The sequence below is a fragment of the Bos taurus genome, chromosome 7 (genome assembly GCF_002263795.3).
Source record: "Bos taurus isolate L1 Dominette 01449 registration number 42190680 breed Hereford chromosome 7, ARS-UCD2.0, whole genome shotgun sequence".
In the NCBI taxonomy this organism is placed as follows: domain Eukaryota; kingdom Metazoa; phylum Chordata; class Mammalia; order Artiodactyla; family Bovidae; genus Bos; species Bos taurus.
This window is the reverse complement of record NC_037334.1, coordinates 12,838,308-12,854,226: the sequence shown is the minus strand read 5'-3', so window position 1 is coordinate 12,854,226 and position 15,919 is coordinate 12,838,308. Positions and strand designations below refer to the sequence as shown.

General features: G+C 52.7%; 1 protein-coding gene across 1 annotated transcript; it reads right to left on the bottom strand.

The window, feature by feature from the left end:
• Positions 1-462: 462 nt before the first annotated feature.
• On the bottom strand, positions 463-15,801 carry MAN2B1 (mannosidase alpha class 2B member 1). The gene is given in 24 exon segments (NM_174561.2): positions 463-691; positions 1,088-1,190; positions 1,282-1,437; positions 1,878-2,105; positions 2,528-2,608; positions 2,784-2,871; positions 3,044-3,145; positions 3,226-3,344; positions 4,919-5,036; positions 5,122-5,219; positions 6,293-6,439; positions 7,253-7,369; positions 7,662-7,769; positions 8,043-8,152; positions 8,327-8,405; positions 8,485-8,605; positions 8,689-8,774; positions 11,867-11,983; positions 12,774-12,919; positions 13,140-13,272; positions 13,921-14,114; positions 14,499-14,672; positions 14,850-14,952; positions 15,626-15,801. Coding segments are annotated over 24 exon segments (3,000 nt in total). The 5' UTR covers positions 15,788-15,801; the 3' UTR covers positions 463-581.
• Between the last annotated feature and the right edge of the window lie 118 nt (positions 15,802-15,919).

Sequence of the window (15,919 nt, the reverse complement as noted above, 5' to 3'; positions counted from 1 at the left end):
CAGATGTGTCACAGCCCTAGGGGATGGAAGAGTGAAGCAGGAGTGGAGGAGGGAGTGGTGGGTGGGGTGGGATATGAACTGTGTAGACTATGGTCTGAGGATTCAGGCCAGCAAGTGGCCTTCCTGAAAGAACTCGGGTCAAGGGTCAGCTAGGATTTGCTGACCTTGTGTTTTTGTGTTTAGTCACTCAGTCATGTCCAAATCTTCGCGACCCCATGGACTGTACCCAGCCGGGATCCTCTGTCCATGGAATTTTCCAGACAAGACTACTAGAGCAGGTTACCATTTCCTGCTCCAGGGATCTTCCGAACCCAGGATTGAACCCATGTCTCCTGCATTGGCAGACAGATTCTTACCACTGTGCCACCTGGGAAGCCCCTGCTGACCTTTCTAGGTCATAAATTCCACTGCCCTCAAAAAAAAAAAAGGAAACCCACACTCAGTCACACCTTGACCTGAGTCTCGGTAGTGACATTTTAATGGCTTTCATTGGTGGTAGTAAGAGCAACAAGGGGGAGAGTTGGCTCCGCCCCCGGAGAGAGAACTCAGGCTCGGAGCCGGTAGTCTTGTATCCAGTGGGTCTAGCCGTCCTCTTCCCATTGGACCGAAGCCAAGAAGGTACGGATTTCCATGGGCTGCAGCGTGATGGTGGCGGACACCGGACGGGAAGGAGAAGGATGGGGTGTGGGGCCTGGGGAGGTGGAGGGGAGAAGTGAGGGATGCAGACTTCCTCCGCCTTAACATCCTCTGTGCGCCCTCCCCTGAACACAGACATACCGCTTTAAATCTTTCCCCAGGCCCTCACTCCCAGACCCTTCAACTGTTTGCCAGAGCCTAGATACCACCCCCAGATGCTCAAATCTCTCCCCAGTGTCTGGGCACTGTCCTCACACCCACAAGTCCCACCCTCAAGGACTGTCAAGCCACATCACTCCCTTAAACCCCTAACCTAAATCTGAACACCGACTTACTCCGACCCTCCAAGCTCTATACCTGGACCGGGTCAACATTCCCGCACCTCCCACACTGACCCGCCGCCCCCCTCCCCGGACCCCCGGCCGCCACCCCGCTCCGGGCAGGCTCCTACCCGTGTCCGTCGTCCACTGGAGCCTGGAGGCGTAGGCCAGGAGCTGGTTGGCCGCCAGCGTGGTCTCCCGCAGGTTGGTGATGGTGAAGGCGGAAAACAAGTTCTGCGGGCAGTGAAGGGGCCCGGATGCGTTGGGACAAAGCGGGGTTTCCCCTCCCTCCTCTCCCCAGTCTCCTTTCCATCTCTATCCTCACCGTCAAGTCCAGGGTCACCGGGGAGCTCAAGTTCCGGCCCGAGTCCTCCCCTACGGCGAACTGGTGCTCTAAGCGCAGCAGCAGTGTCTCCGGGCCCCAGCGGGCCAATGTGAGCAGACGTACCGAGGGTGGCAGCTCGCGGCGGAGCCCAGAGAACTGAGGGAAAGAGCGGGGCGGGGCTGAGCCGGGAGGGGCGGGGCTGAGCCGGGAGGGGCGGGGCTGAGAGGCTTCAGGAGGCGGAGATTCAGCGCGGAGGGGCGGGCCTTGGCCGTGCTCAGGAGGCGGGGCTCAGCCAGGACTGGGAAGACTGAGCCAATGAGGGGACCCGGCGGTGCCAGGTTAGCGGCAGAACGGTTCTCATCCCCTGACAGAGTTAGGATTGGGATGAAGCCAGGAGAGAGACGCTGTTGGAGAAGTTGAGTGGGCGAGAGGGTTGAACCGAGACTACGCTGAGCTAAGCGAACGGGATTCGCTTACCCCAGGACGAGTAGGAACAGGCGAGGTGGGTCTCAGTTAAACCTAGGAAAACCCGCCCTCAACTCCGCCCCTCCCTCCGCAGGCGTTCTTAGGGTCCTCTTTCTGCCGCGCCTCCTCACCTGCGTGCGTGGGGCTTTCTCGAGGCGATACCGCGCGCCGCCACCTTGAGCCAGCACCACCTGCGGGGCCAGGACCTCCATCTCCGCCTGTAACCGGTGCCTGGCGGCCGCAGTCTCCTTCTTATCCAACAGCACGAGGTGACGTCCTCGCACCCAAAGCCCCGACCCCTCCTTGTTCAGCGGCTCCCCAACTCCGCGTGCATCGTCCTTCAGCAGCCTTCGGTGCACCTGCGGGGAGAGTGGCCAAGAGTGAGGGTTCCTGTAGCCAATTTCTGGGCCGGAAACTGGGTGAAAGTACGTGGGGATTTCAAGGGAAAAAAAAATATTGGGGGAAACGGGTGACGACGAAGGGAACGTAAGGGATCCCCAGTAAACGTGGGGATCCGACCTAACAACGGGCTAGGGCAGACGGCGGTAAGGATCTAATGCGGGCGTGCATAGGGTAAATCAGGGCCTGGAGCGGAAGTTTGGGTAGGGATTGGATAAAAGCACGGAGTGAATGTCTCACAGAGGAATGGAGGGTTCAGCTTAGCGGGGACCACAAACAAAGGGGTGCACCTAGCAAAAGAAACTGGCTTCAAGGTCCTGTAGAGGGCAGGAAGGGAACTGGTGGAAGGACCCTGACTTAGATGGGGGCTCAGACCACTAACCATGAGTTCCAAGGAGCCATCTCTCAGGCTACTGCCCCCCTGGGACCGGTCAGTGAGCACAGTCAGCTGCATGTTCCCATCCTGAGGGGTAAAGGGTGAGTGAGGGGCTGCACTGCTGGCCAGCCCCGGCTCCCAGGCAGGCCCCACAGGGATGGTGGAGACTGCTGAGGACAGTTGGGAGATGTCAAGAACAGGTGAAGTCCACTCTGTAAAGGGGTGTCAGGAAAAGGTGGGGAGCAGGGTGGGGGATGGGTACCGTGATGTAAATGCGGCTGTTGACTGGATAGTAATTTCCAGCCACGGGTTCAGTCTGGTTCAGCTTCCAGGTAGGTCTATAATTCCGCCTGGGGTGGGGTTAGGATTTGATCAGGCTTGGAGTCTGGCTCCCTTCCCCCCACTCACCCACTCCTCCTTCATCCTCTCCCTCCCACAGTCATTAGGATCAGCAGATGCCCCCTCACTGCCCTGGGCCCCAGCACACCACAGACCACCCCTCGGTGCCCCCAGTCTCTCCACCTCCTCTCCAGGATCTCCCGGCCATTGCTGTCAGTGTAGAAGAGTCCGCGTGTCGCCAATGCAGTGTCAAAGCGACTGATGACCTCCTTCCCCCAGCCGTCTCTATACCCAATGGGATGGCAAGGTGGTGAGCTTCACTTTAACCTCACTTTGCCCTTCCCCCAGCCCCCAGCCCCGCTCACCCCACAGGTATTGGCCCCACTGTCCACTCTAGCTCCAGGTGCCGTTGTCTGGGATACAGGCGAACCACCTGGGAACACCAGGCTGAGAAGTTCTGGTGTACTTCCTGCACCAAGGACGCCTGTGGGCACACGGGAGTGGGGGCAGGTGTAAGCGTGCACCTGAGCAAAGGTGAGCCCTGCAAATGTCCACCCCAGCTGTGAAGATCACAAAGGCCTACGTCAGGGTCAACCCCACTAATAGCTTCGGAGCCCAGCCCACCTTCCCTACCTGCCTAGGTTTGATGCCTAGTCATCAAACATCAAATGACTTTATACCTCAGTCATTGCCATGTAAGTTTTTTTGAGTGTGGCATACATTCTTGCTGCCCATGCATGTGTGCTAAGTCGTTTCAGTTGTATATAAACTCTCTGCAACCCTATGGCCTATAGCCCACTAGGCTCCTCTGTCCATGGGATTCTCTAGGCAAGAATACTTGGAGTGGGTAGCCATGCCCTCCTCCGGGGGATCTTCCCAACCCAGGGATCGAACCCACATCTCTTATGTTTCCGGCATTAGCAGGTGGGTTCTTTACCACTAGTGCCACCTGGGAAGCCCACCATTACCTATCTCCCCTCCTTAGAATAGGATTCTAGCTTTGCACATGGCTTCCTGGAATAGACTGTATTTTTCAGTCTTCCCTGAGGCTTGCAGTAGCTGTGTGACCATGTTTGCCTACTGGAAACTGATCAAAGTGTTATGAACAAAGTTCCTTGCCCCTTCCTCTCCTCCACTGGCTCAAATGTAAATGTGATGGTTGGAGCTTGAGCAGCCATCTTGGGCCATGAAGTGGAAGGTGAATGTACAGAAGGCAGAGCAATAAGTTAGAAAGGAGGACTTTGCTGGAAGTTCAGAGGTTAAGACTCTGCACTTCCACTGCAGGGGGCACAGGTTCAATCTCTGGTTGGGGAACTAATATCCCACATGCCATGTGCAACTCAGCCAAAATAATAAAAAATAAGATAGAAGGGACCTAGATGATTATTGGATCATTCCACCTGCCTAAACTTTCTATTAGATGAAAAGAAACTTCCATCTTGTTTTAGGCATGGTTATTTGAGTAACTCTGTTACAACAGGCGAAACTGTATCCTAACACAGTGACCCAGGTATGCAGGTATTCACTCATGTGAGACTTGCCATTACCTGCCCCACTCCCTCCCTAAGAGGAAACATCAGTGAGAGGCCTCAGGAAACCTGCAAGCATGAGCCCCTGATTCCAACCAGATGCACCCTCAGATATCCATTCTAGGTGAGAATCACCCAAACCTTATCCAAGTGTGAACCCTCAAATCACCCTAGATAAAATCCCTTCCTATCGCAGATCCCTAATGAAATTTTCAGGCAGTTACACCTGACTCTGTGCATTCAGGGGCCAAATGGGAACAGCCTACCACCAATTTCAAAGCTAAGTACACTCCTGATCCCCACGACAGATGTGAAATGCCTTTCTATGGGCCTCCATGTGTAACTGTCATACAACCAGCTGTGATTATCAACCCTGTGTGAAAATCCTCAAGTATTCCCCTCTGGTCTTAGCCTTCTTATCTATTGGAGATGTAAATTCTCCCCACCACCCCTCACAAGGCACATCACGCTCCACATGCACCCCAGCCTGCACGCCCTGTCCCCAAGTGCCCACTCTCAGCCCCCTGACCTTCACAAGGTGGGTCTGAGCCCAGTGGCTCACGAACAGTGGTTTGTTCTGGTTGGGTCTGAAGATGTAGGCACCGGAGGCCTGGGAGCTTAGGTTGTTACCTGTACTGGCGTTGTACCTAGGGCCAGGGCAGGTGAGAGTCAGACAAGGGACCTCAGCTCTGTTCACACACCCCACCCCCTGACCTGGTGGTCCTCTCTCACCAGTAGAAGGCTTGGCGAACAGGCAGCAAGAGATTCTGCTCCAGGTTCTCCAACTCCATCAAGAGCCCTGTGTTAGGGTCAAACCTAGCCCGGAGGTACTGGGGAGAAAAGGGTGGACAGACATTAATGACCATCACTTCAACCAATGGCTCTTCCCAGGGCTCAGGAGCAAACACTGGTGTTGGGCAGGAAGGATCGCATGTCTGAAATGCTGAATTAAAGACTGCAAAGTGGGAATTCCCTGGCAGACGGGTGATTTAGACTCACAGCTTGCATGGTAGAAGGAGAGTGTTCAATCCCTGGTGGGGAAAATAAGGTCCACCCACCCTTCCCTCCTCTCTCTCTCTCATTGTGCATCACTGGTAGCAAATCTAACAGCTCCATTTTCTACCTTATCCTCAATCTGACCACTTCTCCCCACTTCCATGGCCTTTCCTTCTCCATCTGCTTGGGACCCAGGCTGCTTGTGCAACTGAAAGAGGAACCACAAGGCCAGGACCCAAGATTTTTAGGGTCCATAGAAATGTATAAATCTCCATTTCTTTTAGGATCAGAAGAAAACTTGAATGAAGTAATAATGAATACATCAGGTCAAAGTCTGCATGGTTACTATTCATATTCATATCCATACTATCATGAAATATAATTTTTAGCATTTTTCTATGGAAGGAGGGACCCACAAAGGCTAATGCTAGGACCCACAACAGCCTTAATGCAACCGTTTCTCCTGTGATTCCTTCATAGTAAAAGAGTCCTCCCCTCTGCTGGCCCTTAAGGCCCACACGATCTGACTTGTCACCTGCCCCCATCCCCAATACCTGGCTTCCGACACAATGAGTGTTCTCTGAACACCCAACACCCTTCCACCTGAGGGTGCTCCCTGCCTGACTGGATCTCTCTTACCCCAAATGACCACACAGCTACCTCCTCCACGTCTCTGACACACCTCACTGAATTTGCAAACCCATACCTCCATCAGCTCTGACATTTCTATCAAGTGTCACCCAAGGGTGACATAAGAGCCCCAAGAGAGGACACTGAGAACATACAGTGGAGGACTGATGACACAAGACCATAAACTTCACGCCCACTCACCCACAGTCCATGTGGCTTACTGCCACATCTCAAAACTATCACCCAGAAATGGAAGGGGGTCTGAGTAGGGTCTCACCTCATTCTGGATGACCAAGTCACGGGACCAGGACTTCTGGGGTCTTTGGTTAGGCATCTGGGAGACTGAGTAGATGCTGAAGCCCACGGCAGGCACTAAGGCTGAGAAAAGCAGCTCCTGACTGTCTGAACTGGGAATGGTCACCACCTCAGGTAAGGGAGGAAGAAACCAAGTCAAGAAGCTGGGAGGACATGCATGAAGCCACACCACACAAACAGGAAGGGGTCAAACTTGAGGAGGGCAAGGAGTCACACCTGCCAGATGGGGAAAAGAAATTTAGGTGTTGGGCAGAGAGGGTGGGAGTGTCAGAAATGCTGAGTTAAAGATGGCAAAGAGGGAATTCCCTGGCAGTCCAGTGGTTAGACTCCACATCCACTGCAGGGGACACAAGTTTGACCCCTGGTGGGGGAACTAAGATCTTGCCAGCTGCATGGCCAAAAAAAGAGAAACAGATTCCAAGATTCAGAAGGTGGGAAATCTACCAGAAGGGTGGACGTACTGTAGGAAGTGGGAGAAGTGAGGGAGTTAAGCGTGGGAAGAGACTCTTGAGACAGGGGAAGGAGGGAAAAACAGATTCTGGGGGGAGGAAGTGGTTAGGAGGGAGAGGTCCTCAGGATGAGGAGAATATTCATAAACAGGAAATTTTTTCACAGGGAGATATTAACAAGGGGGAGATACTCATAGGCGAGGGGCAGGAATGTTCCCAAGGGGGTATGATTTAAAGGAGCAGAGGGGAAAAGTATTTAGAGGAAGAGACAGTAATGGGCAGATAATATTCATGAAGGAGGAGATATCCAAGAAAGGGAGGGGTCCATGGGAGAAGACATCCGTAGAGGAGATAATCTTAGGGGAAATGTCCATGGGGGTAAAGGAGAAATGCCCATGAGGGGAGGTTTCCAAGGGGGTAGGTATTCATCAAGTGTGCTATACAGGGAGGAATATTTGTGGAAATGGGCTCACATCGCTGGGCACAATTTTGCCACCGGGGTCCTTCACGAGGTAAACGTGTTTGCTGACAGGCAGCCGCACCATCCAGTCCACTTTCCGCCCCAGGGGGTTATAAACGATCACCTGGAACTGGGGTGGGATGGTCAGAGCCGACACAGGTCACAACAGGCCTTCTGCAAACCCACCCACGTATGCAGCAACGTCCCTGGGTGAGTCAAGCCTCCAAGTGGTGCATTGGTCCCCGTCCTGCCCCAGCTTCACTGAGCCCTCAAATATCTTGCCCCAGAGTGCTCAGTAACCAGCTGAGCCCATCAGCCCCTCCTCCTTTTCACTGGGCCCAGAGGTTTCTCTGGTTCTCGTTCCACCCACCACCCACGGGACCTGCCCCCAGCCCCGCCTCTCCCGCTCCAGGCCGGCTCACTCTCTCTGCTGTCTGCGTGAGTGGACAAATGCTGATGTTGAGCTTGCGACAAAAGGCGAAGTCCTCCTTTAAGCCGCTGAGATGCGCCAGCGCATTGCTCATGAGAACCTGGGGAGGCGTGTAAAGCAAAAGTTCCACTCTGGACGCCCCTGCCGGTCTCCTCGCGATCCCGCTCTCAGCCCCGCCCCTGCCTCTCTCCGTCCCTCCTTTCACAAGCCCCGCCCCACGAGCCCTTCTGGCGGCCTGTTTTTCGACCACGCCCCTTCCTAAGTCCGACCCCACCCCCGCCGCCCCCACCCCCCGCCCCCCCCCACCTCCCGGCCCCCGTGTCCAGGTCCAGTCCCTTCCTGTCTCCGCCTCCCCCAGGCCCCACCCTCACACCTCGCAAGGCCTCCAGCCTTCTGAAAGTTGGCGGGCATAGTCGTTAGCCACGTGCTGCCGGGAGGTACCACTGACTGCATCATGGTGCTGGAGCACGGCCATCGCCTCATCTGTAGCCAGACGGTGAGCCTAAGTGAGGTCTCCGCAGGACTCTCGGCCCAGACCCCAAGGACATGCGAAAAGTCTGGCAGGCTGGGTTCTTAAAGGCTTTAAGAAAGGGACAGTAGAAGTCTGGAGTCCAGCTTCAGTCCCACCCCGCTGTCCCCTCGCCCGCCGACACCTACTGAGGGGTGCACTGTCCCCGGAGCCATAGGGTCCCACGTTGGCTGCCGGACCCGCCAGCGCCTCCAGCTGGTTGCACACCTGTGGAGCAGGTGGTATGTTGGGGCACCAGTCCTGTCAGGACCCCTGGGCCAGCCCCTGGAGCCTGGCGTCCACCTACCTGCAGGAAATTGTAGCTGAGACGCTCGTAGCGTTTGAGGGCAGGCCGGCTGGAAAAGTAACCGGTCCAGAACATGTAGGGGCCATCAGCATAGGGGAAGAAGTCATCCTTTTTCACTGACCTGCAGCAGCAGAGACATTGGGGGCAGGGCCACGACCCACAGGGCATGCCAACCCCCCGAGGCTCCCCAGTCCCCCCAAATACCAGCTGAGGTTGGCCTTGTTCAGCTCCCAGAGGTAACAGGCCGGAGTAGAGTAGAGAACATTGACGCGGATCCCGTTGGCCCGTTGCTGAGGGGAGGTGTGCCTATGTGAGCCCTCGGGAGCCCTTCCCGGGCGGGCCCACAGGTGTGCACATGCACACAAACACAGGCACACACATTCATGCACCCGGTTGGTTCAAAGTTTCTCTCTTTTTTTAAATACACAGTTTAAGTACAAACCAACGGCTAAGTGTGAAAATGAACATTGGCCCAAGCTAATTACCAGCCTGGCCTGGAGAGAAATTGAGGGATGCAAGAATAAACCTGAGATTTTACTAAACTTTCAATATTCCAATTTTATTACTTAAAACTTGCATGGAGAAATGAAATATGACATTCTAGGGCAGGAATAATAATTTCTCAGCACTGTAAGATTATTGCCAAATGACACAACTGTTACAATGAATGAAGGCTCACTTTCAACTGAGGGAGGCAGAGGAACAAGGTGACCTCCATGAATTAAAGGATGTTTGTTCTGCTCAAGTTGTGTCCCCAGTGCCTTGTACCCAGTAGGTGCTCAGTAAACACTTGAATGACCTGGAGAACATTATACTTAGGTAAGTCAGAGAAAGACAGATACCATATGATATCACTTATATGTGGAATCTAAAAAATAATACAAGGGAATCTATGTAGAAAACAGCCTCACAGGTATAGAAAACAAATTTATGTTTACCTAACAGGAAAGGAAGGGGGGAAGGGATAAACTAGGAGTATGGGATTATCAGATACAAACTATACATACAATAGATAAGCAACAAGGATTTACTGTATTTAGTGTCTTATAATAACCTATAGTAGAAAATAATCTGAAATAATATATAGATATAACTGAATCATTTTGGTGTATACTTGAAGCTAACACAATATTAATATTGTAAATCAGCTACGTGCTTGCTAAGTCACTTCAGTCATGTCCAACTCTTTCTGATCCTATGGACTGTAGCCCACCAGGCTCCTCTGTCCATGGGATTCTCTGAGCAAGAATACTAGAGTGGGTTGCCATGCTCTCCTCCAAGGGATCTTCCTGACCCAGACATAGAACCTGTGTCCCTTATGTCTGCTGCATTGGCAGGTGGATTCTTTACCACTAGCATGCCACCTGGGAAGCCCTGTAAATCAACTACACTTCAATTTTAAAAATAAACATTTGAGTGAATGAGGGAAATGCATAGGACTTCATGACTTTATATGCAAACACATTTCTATTAATACATCGCTGAACAAATACTCACATACACATTTACACCCAATGTTCACTCAACAAACAATTCCTTAATATGCTCAGGATTGTGGACACAATCTATAACCAGCGGCCAGCCCTGCCTTCATGGAATTCATAGCCAAGTGCAGAGGAGAGAGATTGGTCAGTTGACTACATTCAGTCTAGATGTAACATCACAGATATTTGTGGGCACTCCTGTGAGCCCAGAGGAAAAAGCAAGCTTTCCACCTAGGGCCTAGTGAAGGCTTCCTGGAGAAAAAGACATCGCAACTGGTGTCTTAAAGAAGAAACAGAAGTTTTTCAGCCCCAAGTAATAATAATAAACAATACTAACATTTTTTATTTACCTGGAGCTGTTCTACTGGTCTATGCAAGCTCATTAAACTTTCATCAATAGGCTTATCATAACTACTATATGTAAATAGATAACTAATAAGGACCTACTGTATAGCACAGGGAACTCTACTCAATACTCTGTAATGACCTATATGGGAAAAGAATCTAAAACAGAGTGGATATACTGCTACTCCCTCTCTATTATGCCTTTGACTTTAGTTCCTTATTGCTTCTCTCTCTGACTCTATAAAAGAAACTGGCATCCAGCCCTCGACAAGAAGGTTATTTTGAGACATTAGTCTGCCATCTTCTTACTCAGATGGATTTCTGAATAAGGTTGTATTCCTTGCCTCAAAAATAAAAAAATTTTAAAATGTGGATATATGTATATGTAAAACTGATTCACTTTGCTGTACACATGAAATTAACACAACATTATAAATCAACTCTACTGCAATAAAAATTTTTAAAAAGAAAATAGCCCTATCAGGTGGGACCCACCACTGTGCCTATTTCCTAGATAAGAAAATTGAGGCACTGAGTGCTGAAAAACATTCCTCAAGGTCACAGAGTCAGTAAGTGGCAAAGCCAGGCTTTGAACTTCATCTCCAGTAAAATGTAGTGTGTGAACGAGAAAGCAGGAGAAAAACCAAGTGTGACAGTATGAATTCCTAGTAGCCCAGGAACATAGGTATTTGCAGGAGGAAGTGGTCACGGTGTTGAAAGCTCCTCAGAGACCAGGGGCTTGGGGACGACTGGGAAATATCATCTGGAAGGCCTTTGGTGACATAGCTGAGAACTGTTTTTGGTGAAATAGCAGTGCAGCAGGTGGTGAAAAGTGAGGACGTTAAAGATGGTGCCAGTAGACAATTCTGGGGATGGAAGTGATGGGAGAGGGGAGATGAGGTTCTGTGCTAATGGCAGAGGGACTGCCTGCTGACACTGCCACAGGCCATTTACAGGGGCCACGACAACACCTCCTTGGTAGGCAGAATAATGGCCACCCAAAGATGTCCATGTCCCGCTCCCCAGAACCTGTGACTGTTAGGTTACATGGTAAAAGGGAATTAAAACTGCAGAATTAAGGCTGTTAATCAGCTGACTTTAAAACATTATCCTGGATTATCTAGTGGGCCCAATGTAATCACAAAGTTATCTTCAAGTGGAAGAGGGAGGATAAAGAAGTGAGAGTGAGAAAAAAAGAGATATGATAACAGAGGCAGGGTCAGACAGCTGCTACCTTGCTGGCTTTGAAGATGGAGGATGCCATGAACCAAGGAATGTGGACGGCCTCTAGAAGCTGGATGAGGCAAGGAGACTTTCCCCTAGAGCTTCCAGAAGAACACAGCCCTGCTAACATCTTGATTTTAGCCCAGTGAGACCCATGTCAGACTTGTGACCTACAGAACTGTAAGGTAATATCCTTGCTATTGTTTTAAGCCACTAAGTTTGTGGTAGCTTATTAAAGTATAGAAAACTAAGGTAGCACCTATAGATAATGTATGTGACCCAAAGCCCTGGGATACAAATACAAGTGCCCACGGGGCAGGCACACTCACCTGGGCATTGACCAACTGGATGAGCTTGTCAAGATTTTTGAACCACGTGTTGGCATTCTCGTACTGGAAGTCTGAGCCCATGGTCATCACAGTGTGTTTGGTGCGGTAGAGCTTACCCTGCAGGCAAGATGGGGGTATCCTAAGGCTAGGGTGTCCTGGCCCACCCCTGTGGACAGCTGTGTCTTGGTATATATGTGGTCAAGAATGTGAGTGCACAGGGCTTCCCTGGTGGCTCAGTGGTAAAGACTCTGTCTGCCAATGCAGGAGACATGGGTTCGATCCCTGATCTGGGAAGATCCCACATGCCTCAGAGCAACTAAGCCCTGCACCACGCTCTCAAGCCTGTGCTCTACAGCCTGGGAGGTGCAACTACTGAAGCCCAAGAGCCTTAGAGCCCATGCTCCACAACAAAAGAAGCCACCGTAATGAGAAGCCCAAGTATCACAACTAGAGAGTAGCCCCCACTTGCCCAAACTAGAAAAATGTCCGCATAGCAACAAAGACCCAGTACAGCCAAAAACAAATGAATAAAATTATTTTTTTAAATAAAAAGAATGTGAGTGCACAGAGGCATGGGGGGTAGGGGTGGAAGTGTGTCACATGGGAGCAGAGGGACACACAGAAAAAGAGCCACAAGCGGTTGAGGAATTCTCTTGGGCCTACCACCCAGACATGGGTACTGAGGTCCTGTGCCATGCTGTCTAGCAAACACGGTGGGGATGTGCTCTGGCGAAGGGCTCCACCTTTCTAATCAGAAATGCACACAAATCCAGGAGCAGGGTATGGTGATGGTGAATGGAATTTTACCTTCCCCCAGTGAAGGTGAGGAAGTGCTAGGGATTGTCTGGGCCGATGGAAGGGCCCAGTGCGTGTACACTGGAGGCATAGGTTCTGGACACCCGGTTACCTGGTCAGTGGCCAACTTCAGGAAGTAACGGACCAGCTCCTTTGCGTTGTACTCTGGGCTGCGCGTGTCCTCCACAACCGGCTTGTCGGCACACAGCATGTCCCAGCACAGACCTTCCGGCGGGTTGTACATGTTGGGGAGCACACCTGCGGACCACATTAGGTTCAGGGGGTGGTCATGGCCCCTAGACCTGCCAGGCCTCACCGGGGATGGATTTCAGAATTTGCCAGGCCCAGTGCAAACTGCAAATGGTGGGCCCCTGTTCATAAACTACTAGGAATTTCAAGACAATGATAGCAGACCATAAACCAAGCCCAGGGCCCTTCTGAGCACGGGGGCGGCCCTCTTTCCACTCTACCACCTTACTGGTGAAGAGGTCGGCAGTGGGAGGTTTCAGGCTGGTGCTGGCCCGCCACACCTGCTCCATCTGCAGCGTCTTTTTCCGCACCTTCTTGTCTTGATAATCCAGGCGTCCAAAGAAGAAGCCGTCAAAACCCATCTGGAGATGGGGAGGGATGACGAGTGGGATGGGAGAACAAGAGAGGGCAGGATGCATAAGGGACCGGTCCTCTCATCACCAACCACCAAACTCTCACGCACAGGGAGAAAAACCAAGTCAAAGACCAGCGAGGCCCTCCAGTTCATTTCAAAGGCTGAGGAAGGTCAGAAGCCCTGCGGAAGCGCCAGGAGGGAGCAAGTCCAACGCTACAACCCACCTCCACCTTCCCCAGCTCTAGGAGGCCTTCCCCTTTCCGCAGCCTAGCAAGGGAAGGGGGATGGTCATGGCACAGGTAACGAAGCTGGCTGAAAAACCGCAGGCCCTAACCAGCCACCCAGCTTGGCCAAGAGCCAGGATCAGAGCAAACTGGATGGAATCAGGGGAGGGGGAAGACTCAGCTGGACAAGGGAGGCCGGGGTGTATGGGAATAGGTGATGAGGGTCAACCTAGGCTAGGACAGAGCAGAGCCAAGGCCAGAGCAAAAAGAATGGGATTCACAGGTCACCCAAGAGGCAGGGTCTTAAGTGGCGAGAGGGCCAGGGGTAGGGCCTGGTTCGGGTTCGGGTGAACTTGCAGAAAAGGGCGGGGCTTGGATGACAGAGGAGGAGTCAGAAGGAATGAAGGGGCGGGCCCAAGAGATCTGAAAACCTGCGCGAACAGTGAAGCTTGCTCCCGAGAGTGGCCGAATGGGTCGATGTGCCAGGCCACACGGGGGCGCCCGTCGCTGCCGAACGTCTCCTCCAGGAAGCGCAGTCCGAGTGTCATCTGGTCGATGATGGCTCCGTAGTGGGTGGTCGCCTCATCGTTCATCACCCAGCCACCGTTGGCAAACTCTAGGCGTCCTGTGCCGGGAGGGGCAAAGTCCAAGTCAGTTGTCAGGGCCAGGAGTGGCGCCAGGGTTGGTGATGCCAGGGACGAGAAGACCTGCCTAAACGACCAGGCCTGAGAGGAGAAGGGTCAGGGGTCACTCTCAGGCCAGTGTAAGAGAGCTATGGAACACAATCCACTCCAGTGTTCTTGCCTGGAGAATCCCAGGGATGGGGGAGCCTCGTGGGCTGCTGTCTATGGGGTCACACAGAGTCGGACACGATTGAAGCGACTTAGCAGAAGCAGCAACGGCAGCCACATAGAGGCTGCAAATGGCGTGATAAAATCTCAGAAGCCAGGGTGCTAGAGATAGAAGCTGGGCTTGGCTTCCTCTTTTCACTTCCTGAAGGGAGGCTCACCCTGGCGCACCAGTTCCCTCACGATTTTCTGTGTTGCATTTGTCTGCTGGCGCCACCAACGCGAGAAGAAGGCGATTTCCACATAGATGAAGCGGCGGGTGGGATTCGCCAGCAAGGAAGAGATGACGGAGTCTAGGATGTACTGTACACCCGCCGGCTGGATGTTATTGTAGACTGTGGGCACAGGGGTCAGGCAATCAGAAATCAGCAAGCCAAGGGAAACATTCTTAGACACAGGAGCCCAAGCTGGGTGTTGCCCCCACCCTGATTGTCCAGGCCCGAAAAGGAATTTTAAGGGCTCCGCAGGACCATGGGAGTCCCAGGGGTCACTCCCCACCCTCCTCTACTCACTGCCATAGAAGTACTGGTCCACCGTCTTGAGCCAGCCTACATCATCATGTGTGTGAGGCACCAGGTGTACATTCAGCATGTCCGGCTTCACCTTCGGGCATGTCTGCACAGGGACCCCAAACACACACTCACTCTGTCAGTAACTCCAAGGTTAAGAGGCAGGCTGCAGTGGGGGGTTGGGAGGATATAAGGTAAGTCTTGATCTAGAAGCAAGTGACAGGTGGGGATCGGCTCCCCTAAGAAGGACACACATAGTTGTGTCATAGATGTACTCCCCAACTGACAGAACTTCTCAGAGCACCTCTCGTTCATGCCCTCGGAAAACACTAGTAGTAGCTCATGTTTATTAAGCATTTGTTAATACCAAGCAGCCACCCTGGGACCTGAGGGCAACATTATCTCCAGTTTTCAGATGAGAATACAGAGGATCAGAGAAGTGAAGTGACTTGGCCAAGGTCACAAGTGGAGAAGTCAGGTTAAAACTTCAGGCAGCTGACTCCCAACTCTCAACCAGTCCCCACCACACAGCCCGCTCGTGTAAATGCTTGCCAAGTCCAGGTAAGCCAATCCACAGAAGCAAGAGACAGACACAGACAGCCCCATTCTCAGACTAACACAGCCAGTCTTCTCAGTAACACAAAGCATGAACCAGATCACACTGTCATATTAGCAACCATTCACTGGGCACCCACAAAACAGACCCACGCACACACCTCCGACTCTACTGGAGGCTTCACTATGGCTCTTGTACATTTCCGCTAGCGGGCCGCGCTCACCTTGTATCCCGCCGCCCAAGCGCAGGGCGCCGCTAGGAACAACACGAAGAGGGAGGAGAGAGGCGGGAGCGGTGGCCGCAGCGCGCGGGAGCTCGTCCGGGATCCTACCGCGCCCCGGCAGCCGCCAGCGCGAACCCCTGAAGGCCGCGCGTCACCAACCATGGCTCTGCAGCCGCCGCCGCCACCGCCTCCACCTACCGGGGTTCCCCGGCCAGGCTGAGGCCGAGTAAATGCTCCGCCTCCAGAACACGACTTGGCCAATGGGCACAGGCGGGGGCGTGCCCGAGGCGTGAC